Raw genomic sequence first — 27,957 nt, forward strand, 5'->3', positions numbered from 1 at the left:
GCAAAGCAAGAGGGCGGAGGCCCTTGATTATCATTTCCAATACCTATGCTCATGAGTTATAGCCAAGAACATCGATTTTTGTTCACCAACAGCGCACTACAATTCCTTCCTGATGGGCGTGCAACATTTGCAAGGGATTTCTCAAAAATATCCCACTCCCAATCTCAAGATGACTAATTTTATAAAGCATCCAAGAGAAAAAATACATGTGCCTGCTCAGCTCACAAAAACTATGATGGAGCACCAAGGTAGGTGGCCAACCTCAATATATCACAAAATATTCCTCCGGCAGTAACTTGAGCACCAGCCCCAGGCCCTCGTACTATCAATGGCTGCTCCTTGTATCTAATTGTTGTGAAAGCAATGATGTTATCAGAACCTGAAAGTTGTGCAAATGGATGATCCTTCTTGTAGTTTCTCAGCTCCACACGGCCCTCGCCATTAATAGCATCCACCACTCCCACATATCTTAGCACCTTCAGGTATATCAAAGACATTGTTAATAGTCAAGACGCACAAACACTTGAAACTGGCAAGTAACAGCATTAACTATTGTACTTACTTCTCCTGCAGCTTCTGCCTTTTGACGATTTCTTTCCATCTCACCATCAAATTCGGGGAGGTGCTTCATGAAATCTGCAGCTGATGCACTTTCCTAGAAATGTTTTGAGAATGGGTTAATTGCGTATGATTGGCTTAGAACTGTGTACTGCTACATAAATAATACTTACTCTTAATGGTTCAGGTACTAAACTTTGTACTGGGATATCAGTAAGCTCCAGTTTTAAACCAGATTCTCTAGCAAGGATGATGACCTGCATTAAAATCAAGCGACTGATCATATGTGCAAGAGGAGAGCCATCATACAAACAATTACTGATTCATGATCAGATGGCAAATACATAAATGAGAAACTACTAGAGTTTACCTTCCTTGCCACATCAGTTCCTGATAGATCATCTCTTGGATCAGGTTCTGTATACCCAGCTTCTTTTGCTTCAGTCACCACCTCACTGAACGCTCTATTTTTGACAAAGTTGTTGAAAATATAGCTCAGAGTTCCACTGGGAAGCACCAAGACCAGATTTCATGAGATCCATATGCTCAAAGTAACGTCAATATATCTGTATTTAATGCTTAGAAATGCACGAAAAGAAAAATTACTACATAAACAGCTAACTACAGATATTTATCACTGGAAGAATGAAAATGTGCTTTATAATTTATATCATAGGTTTATAAACAGCTACTGGGAACAACGCTTGGATGATGACAAGGTAGATAGATAAAACCTTCTTTCCATCAATAAAGTTACCATTTGGAAGGGGACTTAAATGCGAAGGATGGAAGAAAACACATGGAAAATTCGATTTCATTTGCTGAGAAAATCGCCAGTTAGTATTATTGGATCAACAAGACTCCACAAAGTTAAGGCCCTAAACAAATGTAGCCCACAGTCAAAGAGCCTCACTAGCTAAGTAATGAGCACTTTGACACGTGCATCAACATTTAAAGCGTCCATCCAATGTTCACATCACGAATAGAAATGCCAGTCATCAAATAAAAAGGTTTGCAGCAACTGTACAAATGGCCCTTCAGAAGCAGGATTTTAGTGCCAGTATAAATGTGACATGAACAGCACAATGCATCACTGTGACAGAATATGATGCTATTTTGTTATGGACATTCTGTAGGAATAACTAACCTGAAGATTCCTTCAATACGCAATATCTTATCACCTGTTTCCAGTAGGCCCCTCAAAGTACTTATGATTGGCAATCCAGCTCCAACTGTCGCCTCATAGAAGTAATGAGTATAGGATCTCCGCTGAAGTGCTCTCAACTTCAGATACTGAGTAAAGCACCACAGAAAAAAAAAATCATGAAAGTATTCTTCTGAGGATAATATATTTTTAGATTTTAATTATACTACTTAAAAACCTTCTGGATTCAATCACTTTGTGAGGTATCCTAAAATGAATGAGAATTAAAGATGACTGGCAATTAGAGAAAGTATTAGCTTTTAGAGGACTCTTGTGAAAAGAAGATAGCCACAAAGTTTCCTGATGCTGCCAGAAGCAGACACAGGAACGGATAAAATTAATAGTGGGGCCTCTGTTGTCATAAGTTTCAAGGTCAGCTTACTAAATTTCTAATCTGAAGCTACTTGTAAAAATGTAAACTTTGTGAAGAAGAGAAACGAAGAGAGACAGAGAAGCGGAGAGAAGAGTGCCTGAGGGAGCATTCCATATCAGGGGCCAAAATCAAACCCCTCACCTTTTATTAATCACAACTTAAGTGAAAGCTTGCTAAGTTACAAAAACACCCCTTACAAACGTAAACCCTCATCTTTTTTAATACAACTCAGAACTTCACGAAATTTGATTCTAATACTTCTAACATGACATATAGCCTATGGCTATTTTCCAAGGCACATACTGGACTAGTGAAATGACTAAATTACCCTTATAAGGACTATAACACTCCCCCTCAAGCTGGAGCATATATGTTAAAAAACCCAACTTGTTACAAAATATCCCAAATTTTTCCTTGCCCAAGGGTTGGGTGAATATATCAGTGGACTAAAATTATAGAGTGAATATAGCTCCACTCATCAGTGCATCACGAATAAAGTGACAATCAGCTTCTACATGGTCTCATAGTTCATGAAATACTTGGTTGCCAGCAATAAAAATTGTTGTTTGGTTACCACAGTGCATAGTCATGCCCTCTTTGTTCTGAAAACTTAACTCCTACAGCATATATCTGACCTACATAAGCTCACTAACCATATGTGCTATTACTCTATACTCAACTTCTGCACTATAGCCGGCCACCACATTATGTTTTTTACACTTCTAGCTAACTAAGTTTCCTCCTAAAAACACACAATAGGCAGTAGTAAATTTTTTATCCAGTTTTGACCCGACATAATCTGCATCTGAATGTGCTTCTATCTTTAAGTAACCATGAGGTTCATACAACAAACCTTTCCTTAGTGCCCCCTTTAAGTATCATAATATTCTCTTAGCATCCTCCAGATGAACTTTATGAGGGCACTTCATAAGCTAGCTGATCATGCTAACAATAAATGATATATCTGGGAGTGTAACAATAATGTGAAAATTTACCTACGAGTCTCTCATGCATAGTTATATCCCTAAGTTCTTCATTACCTTCTTCATGAAGATTATGATTGATTTCCACAGGGGTTTTTGCAAGTTTTGCCCCTTGCAACCCATATTCCTGTAGCACATTTATCACATATTTCCATTGTGTTAACACAACCCCTGCTTTACTTCTGGCTACCTCAATACCCAAAATTTACATTAATGATCTTGAGCCTTTAGTTTGAAAGTGTCTAGCAAGATGTGTTTTCACCTCTTCAATCCCTTGCTTATCATCTCTAGATAACACTATAACATGATCAATAGCACCACAATACTTGTATGTCTTTTCAATATGAACAAAGAATGAGCACAGTAAATTCTACAAATACTCAATGACATAACTCTTGTGCTGAACTTGTCAAATCATGCCCTAGGACTCTACTTAAGACCATAAATCACTTTGTTCAACCAACAAACCTGCTCAGTCTCCCCCTAAACAATATACCCAGGAGGTTGCTCCATATACCTCTTCTACCAAGTCTTAATATAAGAACGGATTTTTTATATTTAACTGAAATAGAGGCCTTCCTTTGGTCACTGCCATTGAAACAAGTACCCAAATGGAAGATAAACTGCCTACCAGAGAGAACTTCTCAAAAACATCAGCACTGTATGTCTTCAGTATAACCTTTGGCTACAAGGCGAGTTTTATACCTTTCAATAGATCCATCAGCCTTATACTTAGCTGTATAGACCCAACAACACCCCACAACTATAGCATAGGAGGCAAATCGCATAACATCCATGTTTTTTGTTTAAGGAGAGCATACATTTCTGCATCCATAGTGAATTTCCACATAAGAGAACCAACTCTTCCTGCACTGAGGAAGGAATAGTACACGATGGCAATGATAGATCAAACTCTTCAAAGGACCCACACAAGGAATTGAATGAAAAAAACTGAGAAATAGAATATTGTACATCCACAAACACCATTACGAACAACAATAGGAAGATGCATATCACTTACCTTAGGATTCTCAGACGAAGAAAAGATCAGTTCAGGTGGTGGAGAGACAATCTTTTGTGGTGTTTTAGTATATTTTTTGCATTGATACACTTGTAGTGGTTTAGATGTTGCAACCGTCGGCACTAGGCTAGAAGCGTCCTCCATAGGACTAGGGGCAACAAGATCTAGATCAAAAGTAGTAATAGAGGATGGAATGGGTAAGGAGAAATAAGGAGAGTCCTCAAAGAATGTAACATCAGCAAATACAAACGTTCGTCTAGTAGATAGACAATAACATTTATATCTAGGAGAAAATGAGAAATCAAAAAATGAGAGAAGAGGAAAAAGAAAAGAGAGGGAAGAGTTGTCGGAAGAGAGTTGAAAGAGGCACTCATTGGGGGTGAAAAATCGATCCCCCTTCTTTCTTATTCACTTAAGTGAGTTCAGAATATAATTACATATGTACACCTTTTACACATAACTCATAACTTCTTAACCACATTTCCAAACAATATAAAAACAGGATCACAGACACACCTAAACATTTTGAACATGACAACACTCTTACTGAAATATACAGAACACTCTCACTCTGGAGCACTTATGTCTAGAAGCCCCAACTTGTTACAAAATGCTCCAAATTCAAGTCTACCCAAGGCCTTAGTGAAAACATCTCCAACTTGATCACAAGATTGAACATAGGGCGAAACAATCTCGAACGAAATGGCAATCAACTTCTATATGTTTGGTCCTCTCATGAAATACTAGATTGCCTACAATAAAAAATAGTTGTTTGGTTATCACAATACATGTTTAACTCTTGAAGAACTGATCTCACCCACATCAACTTACTTAAAACATGAGTCATAACTCTATACTCAACTTTTGCACTAGAACGGGCCAACACATTTTGCTTTTTGTTCTTCCAACTCACTAAATTTCCCCCTACAAATACACAATAGTCAATAATAGATTTTCTATCAAGTTTAGATCCAGTATAGTCCGCATCTGAAAAAGCTTCCATCTTAAAATGATTGTGAGGTTAAAAAGACAACCCCTTTACAGGTGACCCTTTTAACTCAATATCCTCTAAGCAACCTCTAAATGTACCTCTCCTCGATGTTCCATGAATTGTTTGACCACTTACAATAAAATGATATATCAAGAATAGTGATTGTGACATAAATTAGTTTTCCAAATAATCTTCGATACATTATTTTGTCCTTGAGCTCATCACTACTTTCATCATATATCATTGCCAACTTTCATGGGTGTTTCTACAGGTTTTGCACCTAACAAACCATAATCTTGTAACATATTTGTAACATACTTCCTCTGTGTTAACACTATTCTTGCCTTGCTTCTATCAACTTCTATTCCAATGAAGTATTTTAAGGAACCCAGATATTTGGCCTGAAAATGTTTAGCAAGGTGCTCCTTGACATCCTTAATGTCTTTCGTATCACTCCAACATAAACCAGTACTAGTACAATTCCAGACAACCGTTTTATAACAAAAAGAGAGTGATCACAATGGCTCCAAGAGAACCCAAAAGACATTACTACTTGACTGAACTTCTCAAACCATGTCGTAGGACTATTTAAGTTCACAAATTGCCTTCATTAGCTTGCACACCTTTCTAGTCTCCCCCTAAGCAACACAACCAGGAGGTTGCTCAATATAGACCTCTTCTTCTATATGAGAAGGCATTTTTAATGTCTAATTGAAATAGAGGCAATGGTAATAGGTTTTATTATCAATGCAATAAAATATAAGGGGTTTTATGGTGGTTGGCAATGCCACTCTAATAAAGAACTCAATTTAACTCTCAAAAGAACCAAGATAAGAACAAAAGAAATAATAAACATGAAGAAATTAGAAAGGAGATGCCAATAAAAAATAACAAGTGGAGGTAGTGCACATGCCAAGAAGCAAGGGAGCATCGGGTATGAGGGCAACATTGGAATTTTGCATAAAAATACAACTCTAAGGGCAAATCTGGAATTCAAAGAGGCTGGTCAAAGAAAGTTCTACTTTACTCTTCTTGAAAAGATCTCTAGAGATAGAATTTTTATTAAATTAACAGTTTCTTAGAATCTCTCCTTGATTTTTGTAATCTTTTAATTACCTAGAATATCTCTTTCATTTATGTAATCTTTTAATTTCCTAGAACTTTGATTTATGTAATATTTCCCTTGATTTACGCAATTAGGGAATCCAAATTGATTGAGGTGTTTTCCTAATACTGTAATGAAAAAAGTATAAATAAAGGTGTTGGCTGAAGGAAAAAATCAATCAAACCTTTCTCAATTTCTCTCTTGATTAGTTTCTCTCCTCTCCCTCTTAAACTCGTGCTCTCTCCTCCCTCCTCTTCTTTTCTCCTTTCAAGCACTCAAACCAAGCTTGGTATAAGAACAGTGTTTCTTAGAAATGCTTGGAATAAGCAAAATAAGCTAGCATGTTCTTTAGCTTCACAGTGTTGGTGAAAGTTAATGGCTTGGGTGAACTCGTGATCCAAGAGATGATCATATGTATAATAAACATTCACCATTAACAAATTTGCCTAGTGTATTTCAATTAGTCAATTCATGCAGATTTGGAAAGTTCAACATTCACCTCTCATGAGGTTTAGAAGATCTTGACAGATGTGGATCTTCTACAAACAATGTGTTTGAGAACAGAAACCTTAAGATAAATCATGCAAAAGCTCAAAGAGTGAAAATTAGTTGAAAATTTTAAATTTTCTCATGAGAATTAGACTAAGTCCATAATACGATTTGGTAAATCTTCCCACTTTGACATCAAAGTTAAAATTTAAAGGAAAAGTAAAAAAAGAATTTTATTTCTTGCTCTTGTGTATTTGATATTTGGAAATTGAGTAGTGAATGGCTTTTGAAGGGTCCTTGGGGTGCACAAAGATCATAAGTTTGGTGAGATGTAATGGATGACTTGAGTTAAATAGCCCAAAGAGGGAATTGGGCTGTTGGAAGTGTCATTTTACTAGAAAATAACTCTGAAAAATCAGCATTTTTTTAATAGATAAGTTTATTTGGACGAGTTTCAAAAAGTGGGCATTGTGTTTTCACAATAATTATAGTGCATTGAATTTTATTATTGCAATGGTCATAGGTTTTAACATACCCAAAAAAACAAGATATGTGCAGGCTATGTGGGGCCCACACCATATCAATTAGGACAGCAAGAGACTTCAACTTAAGTTTACTTGTTCAATTTAGTAAGCAATAGACCCAATTCTAATAAAAGAAATGGGCAAAAGAAGGATGACATCACCTTCCAGATAGATGACACAGGCAGTAGGCACAGGTATAGAGGCATGCACAGGCATAAATTGAGAGAAACCTACTAGTAGAACCCTCTAAGGGCACAATCTTCACATAGGACTACTCAAATTAACAGTAGAAACCAACAACCCTAAGATTATGGCAGTAGGAAAAGAAGAAAAATCGAACCTTTAACTTCAACGAGACAAAATTTGGAATTCCTCTTTCCTAAAGTTGATGAAACTTTTAAAGAGAGGAAGAAGGAACGCCTGAAAAACTCTGCAGAGGAATCTCATCGCTCTGATACCATGTAAGATTGCAAGCTTTAGGGAGGATAAGAAGAAAGAAGAAGGAAAGAGATGGAAGTGGAGAGAAGTGTGTGAGACAGCAGACATTGGGCTCCAAACTCCAGCCCCCTTTATATATTAAAAACCCCTTAAGTAGAAATAAGATAAGATTGCAATAACGCCCTTTCTAGCTTAAACCCTATAACTCATTCAATACTATTTCAGAACTAGTAATCAAAACCTCAAATTTATATTAAATTTTAAATAAATAAACAAATAACACCAACTACAAGAACTTAAACATGTCATCATTAAACTCTTTAACAATGTGTTCTGCTATAATTGTACATCTATCTTCTTTTCAAATACATACATATATTACCTTGTGTCAAAAACAGAAAAAAACGATCATGTAGGTTCGTCACTACAATTCCACTGTTTCTACAGATTGGAAGAGCATTCCAAAGACATTATACTCCTTGAATTATTGAATTTAAGCTCTATTTCAATGAGACCTGGTAAAAGAGTTATAGAGAACACAACAGCTTACTGCAAAGCTAAATAATAAGAACCTGTTTACCTGGTCAAGTGGTCCTGAATTTGCCTTCTTATTTGGGGTAATGACATGAATTCCTTTACACAACCAGTCATAGTAATGGTTTGCAATGTTTGAATCTGCTGTACAGTCAACCAATACAGTGTTGGGAATGAAGTGATTTCCATGTACATGGTGAACAAACTTCTCAAAGTTCGCTTCTTCAGCGCTCTCCTGCTGGATTTCCTTCCATTTAGATAAGTCAAATCCCCTGTAGGCAAAACATAGAAAAGATGGCAAACAACTGATTGGCGCATGTAGAAGAGAGAGGTGAATAAATCATCTCATGAAAATTATAACCCACAGAGTGCTCAAAACCATTTTCCTCGACCCAATGATTCCCATAACTCTCAAATCAATTTTAAGTTCTTCCTTCAGGACTGCTGCCTGCAAGAAAATAGACCTCTCTATCAGTTGGCTTCAAACAGTACATGAATGAGTAATGTAGCCATGCCACCACTTTACATAGCAAAATAAACTCAACAAAATCAAGAGAACAAACACTATATGCTAAAACACCATAATTTGGTCACTATCTTGAATAATAACATCATCAAGTTACAATAGCTAGCTATGTATATATGCTAAAACATCATAATTTGTTTATGATCTTAAATAATAACATCATCAAGATATTATAGCTGGCTATGTATCTTGAATCCTTGATGAGATCACCAATTACCAAATAAAACTTCATACTAGACTTAAGCCTAGGTAATTGCTGGCCTAAATAAGCAATTCATTTTGTTTATAACCCGAAGACAGAAAATTAACTGTATAAAAAAGCTAAGACATTGATGAGATTTAATCAGTTATCAAGTTTGAACTTCAATAGTTTCCAACAAGTTATTATAAATAGCAAGGCTGATCCTCTGTAAAAAACACAATAAGGACACACAAATAACCTTGGTACATAAACTCTCTAAAGCACAATTAAGGGCATGCAAATAACCTTAGTAAATTAACTATATTTAGAATAATAAGGGCACACAAATAACTTAGTAAGTTTAACTTTCTTACTCTTAAAAATCAGTTGAATGATGAATGCAAAATCATATGGTATTACACTAATCAGAAAAAGAACATATATAGTAGCATAACTGATGTTCGTACGATCTTTAGTTCAAATGCAACCAGAAATTTTATTTAGGTTTTAAATTTGTTGTTTTCTTTTGACATCTTATACATGGTTATTAAGGCTTTGTATACACAAGTTCGAATGAGAGCACAACATGTATGAGCAAAACCAAGCCGCCATATATAATGATCTATTTTACAGCACCTGATCCCTGAGCTGGTCAAGAAGAGTCCCCCCAATCAATCCAGGTCCGATAATGCCCATAGCTATTGTGGTTTTGGAAAGATAAAACCTTGAGTGGACAGCCCTGAGAGCTCTTATGCAGTCTTCTCGCTTCAACACTACAGTGATATTGTACTCTGAGCAACCTTGAGCTATTGCACGCACATTTATATTTGCCTGAAAATTCACAATCATGCATTCTCTCTTGATCTATCAACTAATCATTCATAATCTGTGGTGAGAACAAGAAACTCGCTTGTTAACTTCTTTCAAGAAGGTCAGATAATGCAGATACCTTTGCAAGAGCATTGAAAAGAGTTGCACTAACTCCAGGAGTACTTGCCATTTTCTGACCAACTGCAGCCAGTATGCTACAATTAGGAATAACCTCAACCTACAAGAAAAGACATAGCAGATGATAAATCACAGCAAAACTCCATGAAAAATAAGTAAGTTATTAAGAAGCTCACTAAAAGAAAGTATTACAACCATTCAAAAAAAAAAAAGTAGTTAGTATTACTAGTTTGTTTACTTTCCTCTTTGATTCCTTATTACTGAATCAGAGATTATTTTGGCCTCTGAAAACCCAAAAATGGTGGTTGCTCATACAGATTTTAATGTCTCACCTCATACGGATAGATAGAAGTAATGAAAAATCCGCAAGCTAGTGCTACTTCTGATTGACAAACCTATTAATTGCTGGCCTAGAAATAGCATCTAGGACGTTTAAGAAGAGCAAAAGCCCAACTAACGGAAGAGTAGAAGCAATTTAGAGCTCATACCTGGGAAAGACGTCCGGCGTCCAAAGCCTGACGAAATCTAGATTCTAGCACCTCAGCAACAGCCTTTACTTCCTTTTCCGGAACAGCGAAGCACACAGAATGCTCACTGCTGGCCTGCACTACAGCCAACAAATTAGAATGGGGACCATGCTACATTCCACCTAACAGATGCCTGAAATTAAGGATCCATAATTAACAAAATTGGTACTTGTGATATCATAATAACGTTTGCTCCCACATCCTTCACAGCACTGAAAATTTCACTAGCAGTACCAGGCACACCAGCCATTCCAGTTCTGCAAAAAGAAAAAATAGTTAATCCCCTCAAATACCCCACAAGATATCTAAGTAGAAGAGAAGAAACTCAAGGATACTTGCTTACCCTTCAACATTTATAAGTGCCAAATTGTCTATTGTTGCAAATCCCTTGACAAGATACTCCAACTTTTGACAGTCTTCATTCCCATTGGCAGGAGCCTGACAAATTATAGTTCCAGGAGCAGAGAGGTTGAAGATATTTCTAATCACAATGGGAATATCATACTTCATCACTGGAATTATAGTGCGAGGATGCAAAACATTTGCCCCAAAATAAGACTGCACACAGAAAATGTTTGCAGATATCAAAATTCCTTACTTTATAAGTAGACTAATTTGATCAGGTGATTTTTTTCTTTTTTGAGAGTGGTCCGATGACAACAGTAGCGACTGTAAGCAATTTACCATTTCCCAAGCCTCCTGGTAAGAAAGTGTCTTCAGTATCACAGCCTCACCCACTGGAAAAAAAGAAATGCTTCTTATGTTGAGTTTCTTCTTCAGAAAGCAAAATATACAAATTACTAGTTGCTCCATATAAGATAAACTGACACAACCATTTTTTATAATCTTGTAGCCCTAATATGATGCGAGGAATCCCAACATCATGAATATCAAAGAACCCGATTAAGAACCCATTAAGGCTCTGTAAGTGCACTCTGAAAGTGAAAGTACTTTCACTAGTGGCGAGTGAAAGTGAAATCACTCCCTAAGCCTAGTGGATTCACTTTCACTCACTCTTGTTCTGCTCATTCTGCCCTCTCGCACTTGCCTTTGGATATTATAAAATTAAGTATTTGTTTAAGTATCATTAAATTAAAAATTTTAATTTTATTTTAAAATTATTTATTAATTTAAACAAGTTGATTATACATCTTCATTCAAAAAAAAAAAAAATTTAAACAAGTTGAAATTTATCTTAGTTTATTAACAGAATTGTAAAATAAAATTATCTTATAAAAATTAAATCAATCTGAGTAATTTTATATAATAAAATACCCTTTTTCTACTTATATAAATTCATGATTTTAATATTATATTTGATTTCTGATTTAAGAGTGAGAATTTAGATATTACAAAAGTAACAATTTGATTAAGTATTTGAATATTATAAAAGTAAGTATTTGGATATTATAAAAGTAAGTATTTGTTTAATCATTTATTTTTTATATTTAATTAAAAATAACAACAATTTATTTTTAAATATTATTTATTAATTTAAAACAAGTTAAAATTTATTTCAGTTTAGTCAAATAAAACTATCTAAATAAAATTTAAATCTATTAAATTAATTTTATATAATAAAATAACCTTTTTTATTTATATTAATTCCTTATTTTTAATATTATATTTAATGACTATTTTAAGAGTGAGAATTTAGATATTAGAAAAGTAGTAATTTGATTAATATTTGGATATTATAAACGCAAGGATTTGTTTAATCATTTTTTCTATATATTCAATTAAATAAATAACTTAATTTATTTTAAATATTTATTAATTTAAAAAAGTTAAATTATATTTTAGTATAGGTAAATAAAACTATCTTATAAAATTAAATCTATAAAATTATTTTTTTATAATAAAATACCCTCTTTTTTATTTACATAAATTTATAATTTTTAATATTATATTTAATTAATATTTTAAGAGTGAGAATTTAGATATTAAAAAGTAACAATTTGATTAAACATTTGGATATTATAAAATTAAAATTTGTTTAAGTATTTTATTTTTATATATTTAATTATATAAATAAAGTTAATATAATTTTTAATTATTTATAAACTCAGACAAGTTAAAATCTATCTGAACTTATTAATAAAAATATTAAATAAAAAATATCTTATAAAATTTAAATCTATTAGTATTTTATTAATAAATATCTTATGTACTTTCCAATATATTTTTCACTATACACTTACAAAAAAAAATTATTTTCCACTATATTTTATATTGCGTACACTAACACAAAAAAAACAATTCACTTTCACTTTCACTAGGTAATTCACTTTCAAAGTGCACTAACCCCCCACCCCCAAATGAAAATAAGTAGAAATAAGTGGAAACCTCACCTTTTCTAGGATCTGCACTATAAACACCATCGACATCTGTCCAAATTGTGACTTGACAAGCCTTTAAAAGAGCTCCAATTATAGCTGCAGAGAAGTCGCTACCATCCCTCTTCAAGGTTGTAGGGACATTTTGTGGGGTACTAGCTATGAAACCAGTAGCAATGATAATCTTGGATGGGTTTCTAGAGAACCACTTTTCAAGTCTTTTTTCAGATTCTGCAAAATCAGGGTCCACTTGATTGGAGCTTGTTGGATTTACAATAAGAACTTCCCTAGTATCCATCCAATTGCAGTGCATCCCATGCTGCACAAAAAGATAACAAACCTAAATAATTTTTATCTTTCTTTTATTACACTAAGAAAATAAAGCACTTCCTTTGAAGATAGAAACAGAACCTTATTAACAAGAGCAGAAAGCAACTGGGCAGACCAAAGTTCTCCATGGCCTGCAACAAAATCTGAGAACGATTCTGTAGCATGACCAGCTACAATTTATGTTAAGCATGTCAGAGTCTCAAAAGAGAAAGATGGCACATCAAGAAGTAATAATTACACTCAAGAAAATAATCTAACAGAAACAAATACATGAGTGATTATCAGCACCAAATGAAATGTCATCCCATTAACAAATAACTACCGTTTCAAGAACTAAGTCATCCCATTATTTTCCAAATATTAGTCATCAGTAATAACAGATTGCTAGTTGTTGTAGTTGACAGTAATCATAAGGTTCTAGTGGCTGTAATAATTCTGATGCAGAAGCTTCTGTAGCATCAATTAAGTGTCACATAAATGGTCAAGCATGACAAAAAATACCTTGTTTAGTACTTTTTAACCTTGAGATTTTAACAGCCCTAATTTCCAAATTGGAAGAAACTCTCTACACTATAGACTAGTTTTTTTTTTTTTTTTGAGAAATGATGATTTTATTAACAAAACAAAAACTACAAAAGCTCAAGGGAGCAAACCCTGCTTCCTGCTTAGCAAGAACATCAGTAACAGAATTTGCAAATCTCATAATGTGAGACCAAGAATAGTCAAAATGAGAAACAATATTCAAAATCTCATAGTACACATACCAATGATGCCAAGGAGGGGCGGAAGCATCAGCACACTAGCCGATCACCATCTTAGAGTCCCCTTCAATATGAAGAGGACCGCTACAATGATCACGAAAAACTACAGCCCGTTTAAGAGGCCAAGGAGCTCAGCAATCATTGAGTCAGTAGTTCCCAAAGGACCAGCAAATGAGATGATCTGGTTGCCTAAAGAATCACTAATAACGCCACCAAAACCGGTCTTCCTATGGTTGCATAGGGAGGAACCATTGAAATTGCACTTGAGGAGACCAGGCTGGGGAGGCAAACATTCCTGGACAACCAGAGGCCTCGAGGGAGCATGCAACTGAGCCAGGCCATGCCAGTTGTCCCGAATAGAGGAACCCAAGAACGAAGAAAAAGCCTTCTTGGTGAGCAGCCAAGAGGATATGTGCCCAGAAATAATGTCAGAGACTCTCTCCATAGACTCGAACTTGCCCTTGAAGCGCCTGCAGTTCCTCTCATTTCGAAGACCCCATGGGATGTAGGCAGCACAAGCGGAGATCAACATCTTGCCCAATCTGGGGAGAGCAATGCCAAGGAGCATTTGGCTGGCTGCAACCAGATCTGCGAGCATACAAAACAGTAAATCAAGGCGGTCGAGAATGGAGGTCCACACTTGCCACCGAAAGGGGCATACATGGAGAAGATGGTTGATCGATTCCACCATCGTGCCACAAAGAGGGCAAAGGGGATCAACCGAGTGATTGCCTCGTCGCCTAAGATTGTCTGCCATGAAAATTTTGTTGAGGCAGGCACTTCACAAGAAGAATTTGACTTTAGGAGGGGTGCTAAAATGCCAAGTGAAGGCCACCTCATGCTGGGCACTGGGGGAATTCCATCCCTTGATGAAGTAGTAGATTTGAGGATACCAAGAAAGAGACTTTTTCTGGCCACCAAATCAACTTGTCACTGGCTTGAGCATGTAACCTCAGCGACTAGATGGACTCTAATAAGTAGCCAGCATCGAAAGTCTCAGAGTCGGACAAGCCTCGTTGGGGGTGTAGGTTCTATCCACCATCACATCAAGCCTCAGCCACTATAAGCTCCCTCTGAGAAGACAAACGGAATAGGCTGCCAAAAGAGCTCCTTAAAGGTTCACTGCCAATCCATCAATCCTCCTAGAATTTGATAGACTGGCCATTACCAACATAATATCGGATTGTTGAGCAAAAGGTCGGGAGGAGAAGGAAAAGAGACCTCCAAATAGGTGACAAGCATCTTCTACTCACTCCCAAAGTCCACCAGGGAGAGGTCCAACCAAGCTTCGCTACAACCATGGCCTTCCAAAGGTTGGTAGAATGAAAGTTGAACCTCCAAATCTACTTCAAAAGTAAAGCATGATTCATGTCCTTGGTGAGGCGAATACCCAATCTACCAAGGGACTTGGGGAGACAAACATCATTCCAACCAACAAGATGGTATTTAAATTCAGCACTAGTGCCCCTCCAAAGAAATCTTCTTTTAATCTTTTCCATAATCTGACAAACAGAGGCACGATACCAAGGGACTTGGGGAGACAAACATCATTCCAACCAACAAGATGGTATTTAAATTCAGCACTAGTGCCCCTCCAAAGAAATCTTCTTTTAATCTTTTCCATAATCTGACAAACAGAGGCACGACAAGGTATAAATGATAAGAAGTAGTTTGGGATGCTGGTAATGCATGACTTGAGAAGGGTGAGCCTCCCCGCCTTATTGAGTAATCACCCTTTCCAAGTGGCGAGGCACATTTCAAGCTTCTCAACTATCGGAGTTCATAGGTCTTTGCTGAGGCGGCCGGTGAACTAGGGGAACCCGAGATAGGTGGTGGGGATGGAGAAGGTCGAACAGCCCAACACACTTGCCATATCCGAAAGAGTCTGAAGATCAATATTGAAACCCAATAAAGAAGTCTTCCCCCAATTAACTTTTTGCCTTGAGGCAATTTCAAAAAGACCCAACACAGTCTTAATCCTTCTTATGCCATCAAGGTTACCAACACCAAAGATGATTGTATCGTCCACATATTGCAAGATAGGAACATCAAAAGTCAGGTGATGACTAACCGAAGGCAGCCAACCGAGTTCTTTGGCCAAGTAGATCATGGAGGATAAAGATTCCGCCACAATATTGAATAGCAGAGGAGAAAGGGGATCACCTTGCATTATGCCTCTAGTGCCCTTGAAGAAGCTGCAAACCATACCATTAAGAATGAGACAGTATGAAGCTGACAACACACAGTTCCTAATCCAAAACCTCCAACGGTCACCAAATCCCACACGGCCCATCAAATCGTCCAATAAGGACCAATTCACTTAATCAAAGGCATTTTCCAAGTCAAGCTTTAGAACAATTTGTGGGTCCTTGAAGCGGCTAAAATGATCAATGAGCTCATGCGTAGCTATGGTAGAACCAAGAATATTTCTTCCTTTGAAAAAAGCACCTTGACCATGATGGATAACAATGGGGAGGAGACCCATGAGCCGATGTGCACGAAACCTTGCTACGATCTTGTATGAGCTGGAGATGAGACTAATGGGGCAAAAGTCACCTGGCTACTCCACATTGGTCTTTTTAGGGACCAACACGATGAAAGGGGTACCGATGCTGCGGAAGGTAATGCCCCAGTAATAGAAACCCCGTATCATAGCAAATATATCCTCTTTTATAATCGGCCAACTTCTTTTGTAGAAGTCACCATTGAAGTCATCGGGGCCCAGAGCCCTATCACAAGCCATACCTAGGACAACCCTTTAAATCTCGCTGTGAGAGAAGGGTATCTCCGAAAGAGATGCAGCTGCAAGGGAGAGGCTAGCGAAGCGAAGGTGCTGGATTCTTGGCCTATTGAAGCATTCTTCACCGTAAAGATAAGTGAAAATTTTGAGCAAACTATCAGTAATGAAGGCTCTATCCGACGTTACCTCATTATTGACACATATAGAGGTAATTCGGTTAGACCTCCGCCTCGTCGAAGAGAGCATGAAATTTTTTGTGTTTGCATCCCCTTTGGCCAACCATTTGAACCGGACCCTTTGTTTATAGCAGACCCTCTTTCAATGTAAAATAGATTTAAGGTCATTCAAAAGCGAGAGATAGGTCGAGAATTCAGAGTAGGATAAATACCTTTGCTCCTCTATCAAATCCAAGTTGGCAATCCGAGAAAGAAGGGAGGCTTTCTCATAACCCAACAAAGAGCGACGACTAGAGGACCATCCTTCAATTTGGCAAGAAGCTTCAGCTTCTGAGGGAAGAACCAATCAGCCCTGTCGTAAAGCTGAAATTGGGACCACCAATCCTTTAGAAGAGGATCAAAATCTTGCTCCAACAACCAGGCATTCTCAAACCGGAAAGGGGAAGGTCCCCATCTACCAAAAGAGGTAGAAAGGAGAATGGGTCAATGATCCAACCTTACCCGATTGAACACCATACTATAATTAAACCGCCAGAATGTCCAACAGCATTGATAGAGATCCAATTCAGAGAAGGACAATGCCAGAGGTCTTTGGAGAGAAATTTGTCCACTTGGACTCTTAGTTTCCTAAAGAACTACAATTGAAGGCTTATACTAATAGAGGAAACGACTAATTATGGCTCGCTTCTGCACATACCCAATTCCCTTAACATTCCAAGAAACAATTATCATTGACGGTTCTTCTTTTGGACTATTGTAGAATTGTCATCACCCGGTAGGTAGCCGTTGTATACTACCCCCATAATTTGAGCCAAATTCATCATATGCTGCCAAGTTTCGTCATAGTATCGATGACACTCTAATTGAAGCTCGGCAACCAACCTGTGTGATCGTTTGTTTGGAGGGGGAAATGAAATCCGACAAAGTTCAGCATTAGGCTGCAGAGGAACAGCTGCACTGGACTCACCAGGCTGGAGGTGACGATTCTGGTTTCTTCGTCTTCACTGGTAGGTAGCCAAAACAGGAGGTGATGGGTTGGTTGTGTGTGGAGCAGCACCGGTTGTGGATTCAGAGTTGGAGTGGAAGTTTTGCTCTGGCAGAGGATGTGGAGGGGAGGAAGGGGGAGTGACCGTTTCGCTTGATTGAGGAATGATGCTGGTGATGGAGTCCGATAGAGAGTTTATAGGTTGAGTTTGAATTAATTTAGGTAGGGTCGTGGACAGAGTTGCCCATGGCTAGATTTGCCATGTGCTCAAAGAGGTAAAGTCAATGCATTGGGTATGGTTAAAGGGGGGGTTTTCAGCATGGTAGTTGGATAGAAAGTTATTAAGGGGTGATAGGTTAGGGTTGGGTTCCTTTGGGACAGAGCAGGGTAATAAAGACTGGGGCCTGCAGGTGTAGGTGCCGAAAGTGGAGGAAAAATGGAAGGTGTATCTAAATTCAGGGGAGGAAAAATTTCACCTGATGTACTGTTTTGGGGGTGAGGCATCTGACATGAGACAGGGGGTGTTGACAGGTTCAAAGGCAGTTGTGGTGGTAGGTGGGTTGGCAGCGATGGTGATAGGTGGGGTGGCAGCGATGGGAGGTCTAATAGGTGGAAAGCAAGGTGTTGCAGAGTGGCTCAGAAACGGAGGATTTGAATTTGAAGTGGAGTGTGGCAGGGTGGTAGATGAGTCCAAGGTAGCCATTGAGGTGTTGGGTTGAGCGGGTTGACTCAGATGGGCAATGACACAGTCGACACAAGGTATCGAGCTCAGCGGAAAATAGCTCCCCTCCCATCGGAGAGGAATCACTGGAGAGTATATAGAAGATATGTCGTCGAAAATAATTTTGACCCAGAAGAAATCTGATCCCACTACAAACTTGATAAACGAATTGTTAAGTTGTGGAGCATAATCAATGCCCTACGCTGATTCGGTACGCGGGTCAACCTTCGCAGTAAGGTCATTGTGGGGGTTGGAAGGGGGGTGGGGATTTCACACTTGTAATCCGATTGCTCTAATTTTCTCTTTATATTTGGGGGCGCCATTGTTAGGGCTTTATCACCCGAAGTATTATCATCAGAGCATCACCAGTTGTGGTCAAGAGAGGTTAGAGAAAAACCACCTGCAAGTGCGTATGATTTCTCTTGTAAACTATTTCATTTTTATAGTGGATTATAGCAACGGTGGAAGACAGGACATATGCTCACCTTGAAGCGAACCTGTATAAATCTTGTCTTTTTTTGTGCTTATTTTTCCTTTCTTTCGCGATTATTATTATTGCTCTCGTTAGTTTGGAATTGAGGCGTCTAATTCCTAACAAGTGGTATTAGAGCTTTGGGTCATGATTGAGAGCAATGGCTAGCGGAGAAAGATCTGCACTTGGAATCAACAAGTTCAATGGTATGAATTTTGCGTTCTAGACGATGCAGATCAAAGATTATCTGTATAGTAAAAAGTTGCACGCACCACTTCTGGATATGAAACTAGAAGGTATGAAAGATGATGAGTGGAATCTCCTCAATAGACAGGTGTTGGGAGTAGTCTGGTTAACACTATCGAAGAACGTTGCTCACAACGTGGCATTGGAGAAAACCACAGCGGGGACAATAAAGATTTTGTCCGACATGTATGAGAAGCCTTCCGCAAATAATAAGGTACATCTCATGAAAAAACTCTTCAATTTAAAAATGACAGAAAATACATCAGTGGCATCACATTTGAATGAGTTTAGCACTATTGTCAATCAATTGACCTCCGTTCAAATCAAAATTTGATAATGAGGTTTGTGCTTTAATTCTTTTGGCGTCTCTGCCAAATTGTTGGAAGCCTATGAGGATTGTGGTTAGCAACTCTGTATACAACGGGAAGTTGATTTTTAATGATGTTCCAGATACCATTTTTGCAGAGGAAGTTCTTAGAAAGGACTCCGGAGAATCGTCAACATCTAATTCAGCCCTTAGTGTCAATACTAGGGGCAGGAACTTCGAGAGGAATTCCAACAATGGCAATGGTAGAGGGAAGTCAAGGAACGGTATAAGCAAGTCCAAAATCAGAAGGAATATGGAATGCCGGAATTGTGGCAAGTATGGTCACATAAAGAAGAACTGCAGAGCACCGAAGAAAGATGAAAAGCAAAGTGATGCTGCAAATGCGGTGATTGAAGAGGTATAAGATGTTTTACTCTTGTCGGTTGATAGCTTTATTGTCTCTTGGGTGTTAGATTCAAAAGTTTCTTTTCACACCACCGCACATCGTGAGATCATAGAGAATTATGTTGCTGGAGATCATGGGAAGGTGTATCTTGCTGATGGAGAACCTTTGGATATTGTCAATATTGGTAATGTCAGTTTGAGGATGTCAAACAGGACAGTGTGGAAAATTCACAAGGTGAGACATGTGCTAAAACTGATGCATAATCTGATCTCAATAGGGCAGCTTGATGATGAAGGTCATAATGTCTTTTAATGGTGTTGCCTGAAAAGTCACAAAGGGAGTCATGGTTGTTGCATGAGGAGTTAAAATTGGAACTTTGTACATCAAATCCGGTTGCAAAGACACGGTTGCAGTTGTTGATGGTGTTACTGATTCTAGTTAGTGGCATTATAGGCTCGGTCACATGAGCGAGAAAGGAATGAAAGTGCTTCAATCCAAAGGGAAGCTAAAAAGGTTGAAAACTGTAAAGAACAGTTTGTGTGAAGGCTGTATTTTCAGCAAGTAAAAGAAAGGAACAAAAAACAAGAAAATTAGAGTTGGTTCACACAGATGTGTGGGGGCCTTCAACTATTACTTTCCTTGGTGATTATAACTACTATGTAACATTTATTGATGATGCAAGAAGAAAGGTATGGGTTTATTTCCTGACAAAGAAATTTGATGTCTTTGATACATTCAAGAGATGGAGAGCAATGGTTGAGAATCAGACAAATTTGAAGGTGAAGTATCTATAGCCAGATAATGATTTCAAGTGGTATTGTGCTGATAATGGAATTAAGATAAAGAAGACCATTCCTAGAAAACCTCAACAAAATGGTGTGGCTGAGAGGATGAGCAAAACTTTGAACGAGCATGCTAGAAGCATGAGATTACATGTAGGATTGCCAAAGATGTTCTGGTCTGAGGCTATTAGCACCGCTACCTATTTGATCAACAAAGGTCCCTTAACACCATTGGATTGTAAAATACCAGAAGAGATATAGAGCGGTAAAGAGGTAAACCATTCTTTATTGAAAGTGTTTGGTTGTGTTAGAAGTAAACTTGATGTTAAATCTAACATATGTTTCTTTATTAGCTATGGTGGTACCGAGTTTGGTTATTGCTTCTGGGATGACCAAAGTCATAAGGTTATCAGAAGCAAGGATGTGATCTTCAATGAAGGTGCCCTATATAAAGACAGGTTGAGAACAGAGCCTGAGAGTACAAGTGATGAAACAAAAAAATCTGAAGTGATTCAGTTGAGAGATCTTCCAGTTATTGAGATGGAGAATATTGCTCAGGAAGACTAGGAAAACATACCCCTATAAATAAATCAGAACATTCCTGTGACTGAACCCAAGAGATCTGCCAGAACTAGTAGGCCACCACAGAGGTACTCCCCTACACTGAATTATATTCTGTTAACTGATAAAGGTGAACTAGAGAGTTATGAGGAAGTCGTGCAAGTTGTTGAATCAACCAAGTGGGAGTTGGCCATGAAGGATGAGATGGATTCATTGTTATCCAACCAGACATGGCAATTGATTGAGCTACCAAAAAGGAAGAAGGCCTTGCAGAATAAATGGGTGTACCGAATAAAAGACGAACATGATTGCAGCAAGTGGTACAAGGCAAGATTGGTTGTAAAGGGCTTTCAACAAAAAGAAAGGCATTGACTACACTGAGATTTTCTCTCCATAGTGAAATTGATTACTATAAGAATAGTGTTGAACTAGTGGCAAATAAAGACTTGCACTTGGAGCAGTTAGATCTAAAGATAGTTTTTCTTCATGGTGATTTGGAGGAAGAAATTTACATGATGCAACCATAGGGTTTCAAAACACGGGGAAAGGAGAAAATGGTGTGCAAACTTCAAAAGGGCTTGTATGGTCTTAAACAGGCTCCAAGACAATGGTATAAGAAGTTTAACACCTTTATGAATAGTAATGGTTTCTTGAGGTGCCAAGCGGATCATTGTTGTTTTGTGAAGAAGCTTGATGACCCCTACATCATTCTACTACTATATGTTGAAGACATGTTGATAGCAGGTGCTTGCAAATAGAAAATAGATAAGTTGAAAAGGGAGTTGTCCAAGAAGTTTACAATAAAGGATTTGGGTGCTGCAAAACAAATCCTTGGGATGAGGATTACTAGGGACATTGATATCTTGAAACCGTCACAAGAAGAATATGTGAAGAAGGTGTTGAGCAGATTCAACATGAATTATGCAAAACCAGTGAGTACTCCTTTGGCTAGTCACTTTAGGCTATCTAAGAAACAATCACCTTCTACAGAGCAGGAGCGACCCTAAATGGCCAATGTGCCTTTTGCTTCTGCTATTGGCAATCTCATGTATGTGATGGTGCGCACTAGACCAGACATAGCTCATGCAGTGAGAGTTGTGAGCAGATATATGAGTAATACAGGTAACAACATTGGGAAGCAGTGAAGTGGATTCTCAGGTATTTGAGGGGCACTACAGACTCAGCCTTATGTTTAAGAAAGTTAGACTTGGGATTACAAGGTTGTGTAGATGCTAACATGGATGGAGACATTGATGGTAGGAAGAGTACCATTGGATATGTATACACATTGGGTGTTACAGCAGCTAGTTGGGTCTCTAAGTTGCAGAAGATAGTTGCTCTTTCCACTACTAAGGCAGAATATGTCGCCATGACTAAAACCAGCAAAGAGATGGTATGGTTCCAGTTTTTCTTGGAAGAATTAGGTCTCAAGCATGGGAAGAATGTGTTGTATTGTAATAGTCAGAGTACTATTCATTTAGCAAAGAACCATGTTTATCATGCTAGAACAAAGCACATACAGGTGCGTTATCACTTCATCAAATCGGCTCTGAAAGATGGAGTCTTAGCACTTGAGAAGATTCAAGGGAGTCAGAATCCGACTGATATGCTGACGAAGACTGTTACGATCGAGAAACTGAAGTTGTGTGCAACTTCAGTTAGACTTCTCTCTAAGGATTGAGAAGTCGTTGCCGCTGCAGAGGAGATATTGATGATGGACTAGTCTCCAAGTGGGAGATTGTTAAGTTGTGGAGCCTAATCAATGCCCTACGCTAATTTGGTACGCGGGTCGACCTTCGCGGTAAGGTCGTCGTGGGGGTTGGAAGGGGAGCGGGGATTTCACACTTGTAATCTGGTTGCCCTAATTGTCTCTTTATATTTGGGGGTGCCATTCTTAGGGTTTTATCACCCGAAGTATTATCATTGAAGCATCACCAGTTGCAGTCGAGAGAGGTTAGAAAAAAACCACCTGTAAGTGTGTGCGATTTCTTTTGTAAACTATTTCATCTTCATAGTGGATTACTGCAGCGGCAGAAGACAGGACGTAATCTCACCTTGAGGCGAACCTATATAAATCTTGTCTTTTTTCGAGCTTGTTTTTCCTTTCTTCCACAATTATTATTATTGCTCTCGTTAGTTTGGAATTAGGGCATCTAATTCCTAACACGAATGACCCGACCAATGCAACATCGAAGCAATGAAGATCATGGCCACATTGAGTTTGGTCCTGTTGGCGATGTCATCAGCCAATTTAATCGGCCTACTAAAAGTCCTTGCAATACAGTTCAGCGTATCCTCCATCCAGAGTTCAGTCGACAGTCCCCAGATCGAAATCCATTGGCCAAAGGGGTTGTTAGGGGGGCTAGCATTCCATTCTGATATCAAGACGAGGCAAGTATGTTCCAGCGAGGGGATGTTTAGATCGGCGGATTTATCTTCAAGGGATTGGAGCAAGAGCCATTGGACTGGATCTAAAAGGGAGACATTCGGATAGTAATCAAACCGGAGATGATTTTTGAACCAGGAGACAAGAGTGGAACATTCTCAATTTGGCATGAGGACCTCAACGACAACCCGCCAGGCTAAGAGATTGGTATCCCACCGATAGGGAGTCAGAAGGCAGGATGATGGTGTATTTAGGCAATGTGGCAAGAGCTGATGTAGGAGGGGTGGGGGTTGGGACTGGGACTGGGACTGGGACTGGGACTAAGCGATTGTTTGGAGGTTAGGAGGGGGGAAAGTGATGGTCAAGTTCACTGGGAAGGATTGGGTTTGAGATAGCTGGGGGGGGTAGGGAGGCTGTCCGGCCACCCTGAATGAGTGAATGAAAGTAATTGTGGAAATTGGTCCAATCAAAAGAGTCTCCAGCTCGCTCAGGCATATAGATCATGGCCATGACGAGGTCCCCCCAGCATTGAATGATCTTACACTCGCTGGCATTTCTGTATCTAAAGACCAAAAAGGAGGAAGTGATGGAGCCAAAGCACAACTCCTTTAATCTTGGTGCTGATGCATAGTCGCTTGTAATGTCGTCAAAATGTTGAATGAAGGAGAGACATGCAGACGTCGGAACCGAGATGAAGGACGTCTTCTCCCCTTTGAACAGTAATGTGGACATAATATCCCCTTCTATCCACTATTGTCTTTAGAGTGGGCTCCGTGCCGCCTAAAGGTGAATCGGCGCACCAAATTCGAACTAGCTTCCTTCCTACCATATTTCCTATTGTCGTCCTGCATCCATCTATTCTGTTCATCCTCTAAAAATCAATTCTTCCCTCGACCGTCGTCGTCAAGCTGGAGTGCAGAGAAAGCGCCTCTCGCAAACCCAAGAGAGCTGACCCGATCATCGCCATCAGAGCAAGGCAGACCACCCTTTGTCGCCACTGGCAAAACCTGCTGAAGCCCATTGTAGTTGTTTCCCGATCGGCGAAGAGAACGCCAGTTGTGTTCTTCATCGCCCACTTCTTCCCTTCGTCGTGCGTCCACCATTCATAATCTACACAAGTAAAGGTCTGCACCATAGACTAGTATTTGCACATAGAAGGAATGAAAGGGGGAGGTTTCAATCTTCATATTCAATGCATACTCAATTGCTTACAGTTAACATTTCATAAAATAAATGAGAGAGAGGGAGTGGTTTCAAAACCTATATAAATTGCACGAAGCATGATTTTAAGGTTGCTGATGTCAAGATGCAACTGCGATAAAAAGCTGGCAAGTTCATTCCCATCAAGCAGCTCAGTTGCTGTCTGTTTGTGCTTCTCAAAAACATCATCCAGGGCAGAGATATAGGAACTGTCCCGTGCCTGTGCCTTGTAAATGAGATCATACATCATATCCGTCACTTTTGACATGGCTGAAACAACTATCAATTTTCTCTCAGATGAATCCTTCAGAATTATGTCTGCTACATTTTGAATTCTTGTTGCAGTTCCAACACAGGTGCCACCAAATTTGTGAACAGACCACATGTCACCTTTGGGAAGCTCAGCTGTCTCAATGGATTTGTCCACAGAAACACCTGCCAATAATTGGTTTTATAGAAAGTAAGAGGTGGTATACAGACTGGAATGTGATACAATATTACTTATTCCTTGAGACCACAGAATAAGACTTATTCCTGTAACTTTATTATAACCACAAATTAAACAACGTGAAAAAAAAAACTAGGAAATAAGGCAATTAGTGAATTCCAACAACAAACTAGTACAAGATAAGATCTCTGAATCAGTAGAATGTAATTAGTAGGACAGAGGAACACAGAAGTACCAGCAACAGAAGCCAAGATATGGGAACAGGTTGATTCCTTTCTTGCTTTCCTGGAAGCTCCCGTTCTGGAAGAGACACAAAATCAAAAAGTTATGTGCTACTTAACAGACAAATGAGGAGGAAAAATTCCTAGTATGCTCAGAAAAGAAGGTAAAACATTAAAGTAGTTTGTAAAACATAAACATCGCAAAGAACAGTGCTAGAAATAGAGTGCATAATAAAATTTCTTGCATAATTCTTCAGGGATCTCTGTTCGGTCAATGCTGAGACCACGCTTCCACCTTCAAAATACTATCTTCTATGTCAAATTCTTTGCATACTTCCCAATCAAGGAAGTAGTAATAAGAAATAAAACTTCGTAGAACTCCTCTACAAGTCCCCACTACCAACTAACGGATACAGCTCCAAGTGCGAATGAGTTCAACCTTTAAGTTCAAGCTAAAACTCGCCAAAACTCAAAAGGGTATCCCACTTCCAGATTGACATAAAAATGAAATGCGAACCCTTCTGCAACACATAGCACTACAGTAGATCACTTTCCATTTTTTAACCAGGACAGAAACAGAGCGAGGGTCCAAAGTACTCTCGCCATCAGTACATCTATTCAAACAATCTACTTACTGATCAACGTTAGCTAGCCCTCGATAGAGTACATTTCCGACGAGTGCCAATCACCAGACCAACTCAACTCTTACAAGAGATATAGAGCACAAATCCAAACTAATTCAATAACAGGATGAAGTACACTCTTCATTGCAATCAAAAAACAAAAACACATAAAAAAATAGACAGCAAGAGTAAAAACCAACCTCGAAACGGAAAGAAGCGGAAGCCGGTTAGTGACCAGAACGTGCTCAATTGGACATAAAAATGAGCGACCACCACCACCACGGGAGATGCTCTTAAAGCTCCCACCGTCTGCATGAGACGTGAAGTTGCACGCTAGCGAGAAAATCGACGATGACATTACAGCAGGGAAATGTAGCCTCCCGCGACGATATCAGCTCACAGAAGTAAAACCAAAACTAGAGCTAAGATTCCGGAAAATGCCGCTCCGGCGACACGTCGGGTCAGTCCTGGGAAACCACAAGTGATGTGGGATTCTCACTTGAGCCTTTTATTAGGGCTTGCAGGAGTGACAGTTGAGACGTGGAGGTGGTAGGCGAGTGGTGACTCGGAAGCCCTTCAGATGGATGGAAAGCCAGTTATTTGAGTCTGACAAGTGACAACGAATGAGCAAAACACTATACGATGGATTTACTCTTTGTCGATTGCGCAGCATATGATACGAGGTCGATTGCGACAAAATGGCAAATGAGAAAAATATGTGAAGCCGAAGAGGTAGCCTAATCTACATGTAAAGGATGGGTTTTCACTTTTAAATGTCATTTTTGGTAAGAAACAACATCTTACTTAATCGGACATATTTTTCTATGAAAATGAATTCCAATCGTGGGTGGTACACCAATCAACTAACCTATTGTACCCTAAACCCTAAAACCCATGGGTTTTAGTGAATTTTATTTTTGGTATGGTTTGTTGATAGTGTTAAATACCTTTCAATCAAATCAATTGTTTCATGTAAATTGGTATTGTTGATAAGACATACACTGTTAGTAAATGTACTATGGGGGTGGCATGGAATCGAGTCAGTTTACGAGTACCTTGAGCTAAGCTCGGTCCCAACTCGGTTCAATTCGAGTTATCTCGATCTCGAATCGAATTCAATATCAGAATCGGGCTCGTTTAAGTAAACAAGCCAAATTAGAGTGAACCCTAGTTTAGTTCAGAAGCTCGCTAATCAACTCGTTACTTAACCAGGCTTTGGAGTTTGGCAATCTTCGAGGAATCAGGGATTTGGGGATTCGGGGCTTGGGAAATTGGGAGTTTGGGTGTACGCCTCACCTGTTCATGATGCGTTTGTTTGGTTGTTTAGGATTCTCCCATCTTTCTTAAGTTTAAACAAACTACACAAGGAAAGAATCGGACTGCAATATGTTGCTTTAGGGAAGTTTTGGTTTTTTATTCGATTGCATCCTCTATTTCTGTGATGTTCTTCTTCAATCTTTGTTGCTCAATCGATTTTTGTACCCGATATTGGGCGTCGCCGATGGGTATGACGAAATAGACTAGAGGTAAGCTAATTTGCCCCCTCTCTCCCCTTTCTCTCTTGTGTTGGCTTCTATTTGGGTTTTTTTTAAATGCAATTTCTCCATGATTAGTGAAATGGGAGAAATGACAAAAGGAAGAAATAACCCTTTGTTAAAAAAATTCTCCATTCACCATTTCTTCCTTTCTTGAAGACGTCTCCAACTCTCCGGTGGAGTGGTTTGGACTGCATTATTCTCACTTCTGATCTTGAAAAAGACATCTAATTGTTTTAAGTCAAAGAAATTTTGCATATATTTCCACCTGGAATAAGCAACCAGGGTAATCCATTATTCTGGTAAACTTAGTTTTGTC

At 38.6% G+C, this 27,957-nt stretch overlaps 1 protein-coding gene across 1 annotated transcript; it reads right to left on the reverse strand.

Annotated features, from left to right (window-relative positions):
* Positions 1-26,691, reverse strand: LOC137951439 (bifunctional aspartokinase/homoserine dehydrogenase 1, chloroplastic-like). Its single transcript, XM_068798098.1, has 18 exons — positions 26,304-26,691; positions 25,495-25,559; positions 24,872-25,246; positions 13,150-13,238; positions 12,754-13,057; positions 11,087-11,139; positions 10,746-10,960; positions 10,572-10,659; positions 10,364-10,477; positions 9,877-9,975; positions 9,564-9,758; positions 8,586-8,668; positions 8,267-8,492; positions 1,706-1,851; positions 929-1,064; positions 732-815; positions 563-655; positions 1-476 (listed from the first exon to the last, which is right to left on the reverse strand). The coding sequence occupies exons 1-18, from the start codon at positions 26,459-26,461 to the stop codon at positions 231-233; spliced, it is 2,769 nt and encodes a 922-aa protein (XP_068654199.1). The 5' UTR covers positions 26,462-26,691; the 3' UTR covers positions 1-230.
* Positions 26,692-27,957: the final 1,266 nt, after the last annotated feature.

This window comes from Aristolochia californica, unplaced genomic scaffold, assembly GCF_029961685.1.
Source record: "Aristolochia californica isolate CCGP_79_NKW_82.1479 unplaced genomic scaffold, dmAriCali1.0.hap1 SCAF_15, whole genome shotgun sequence".
Taxonomy (NCBI): domain Eukaryota; kingdom Viridiplantae; phylum Streptophyta; class Magnoliopsida; order Piperales; family Aristolochiaceae; genus Aristolochia; species Aristolochia californica.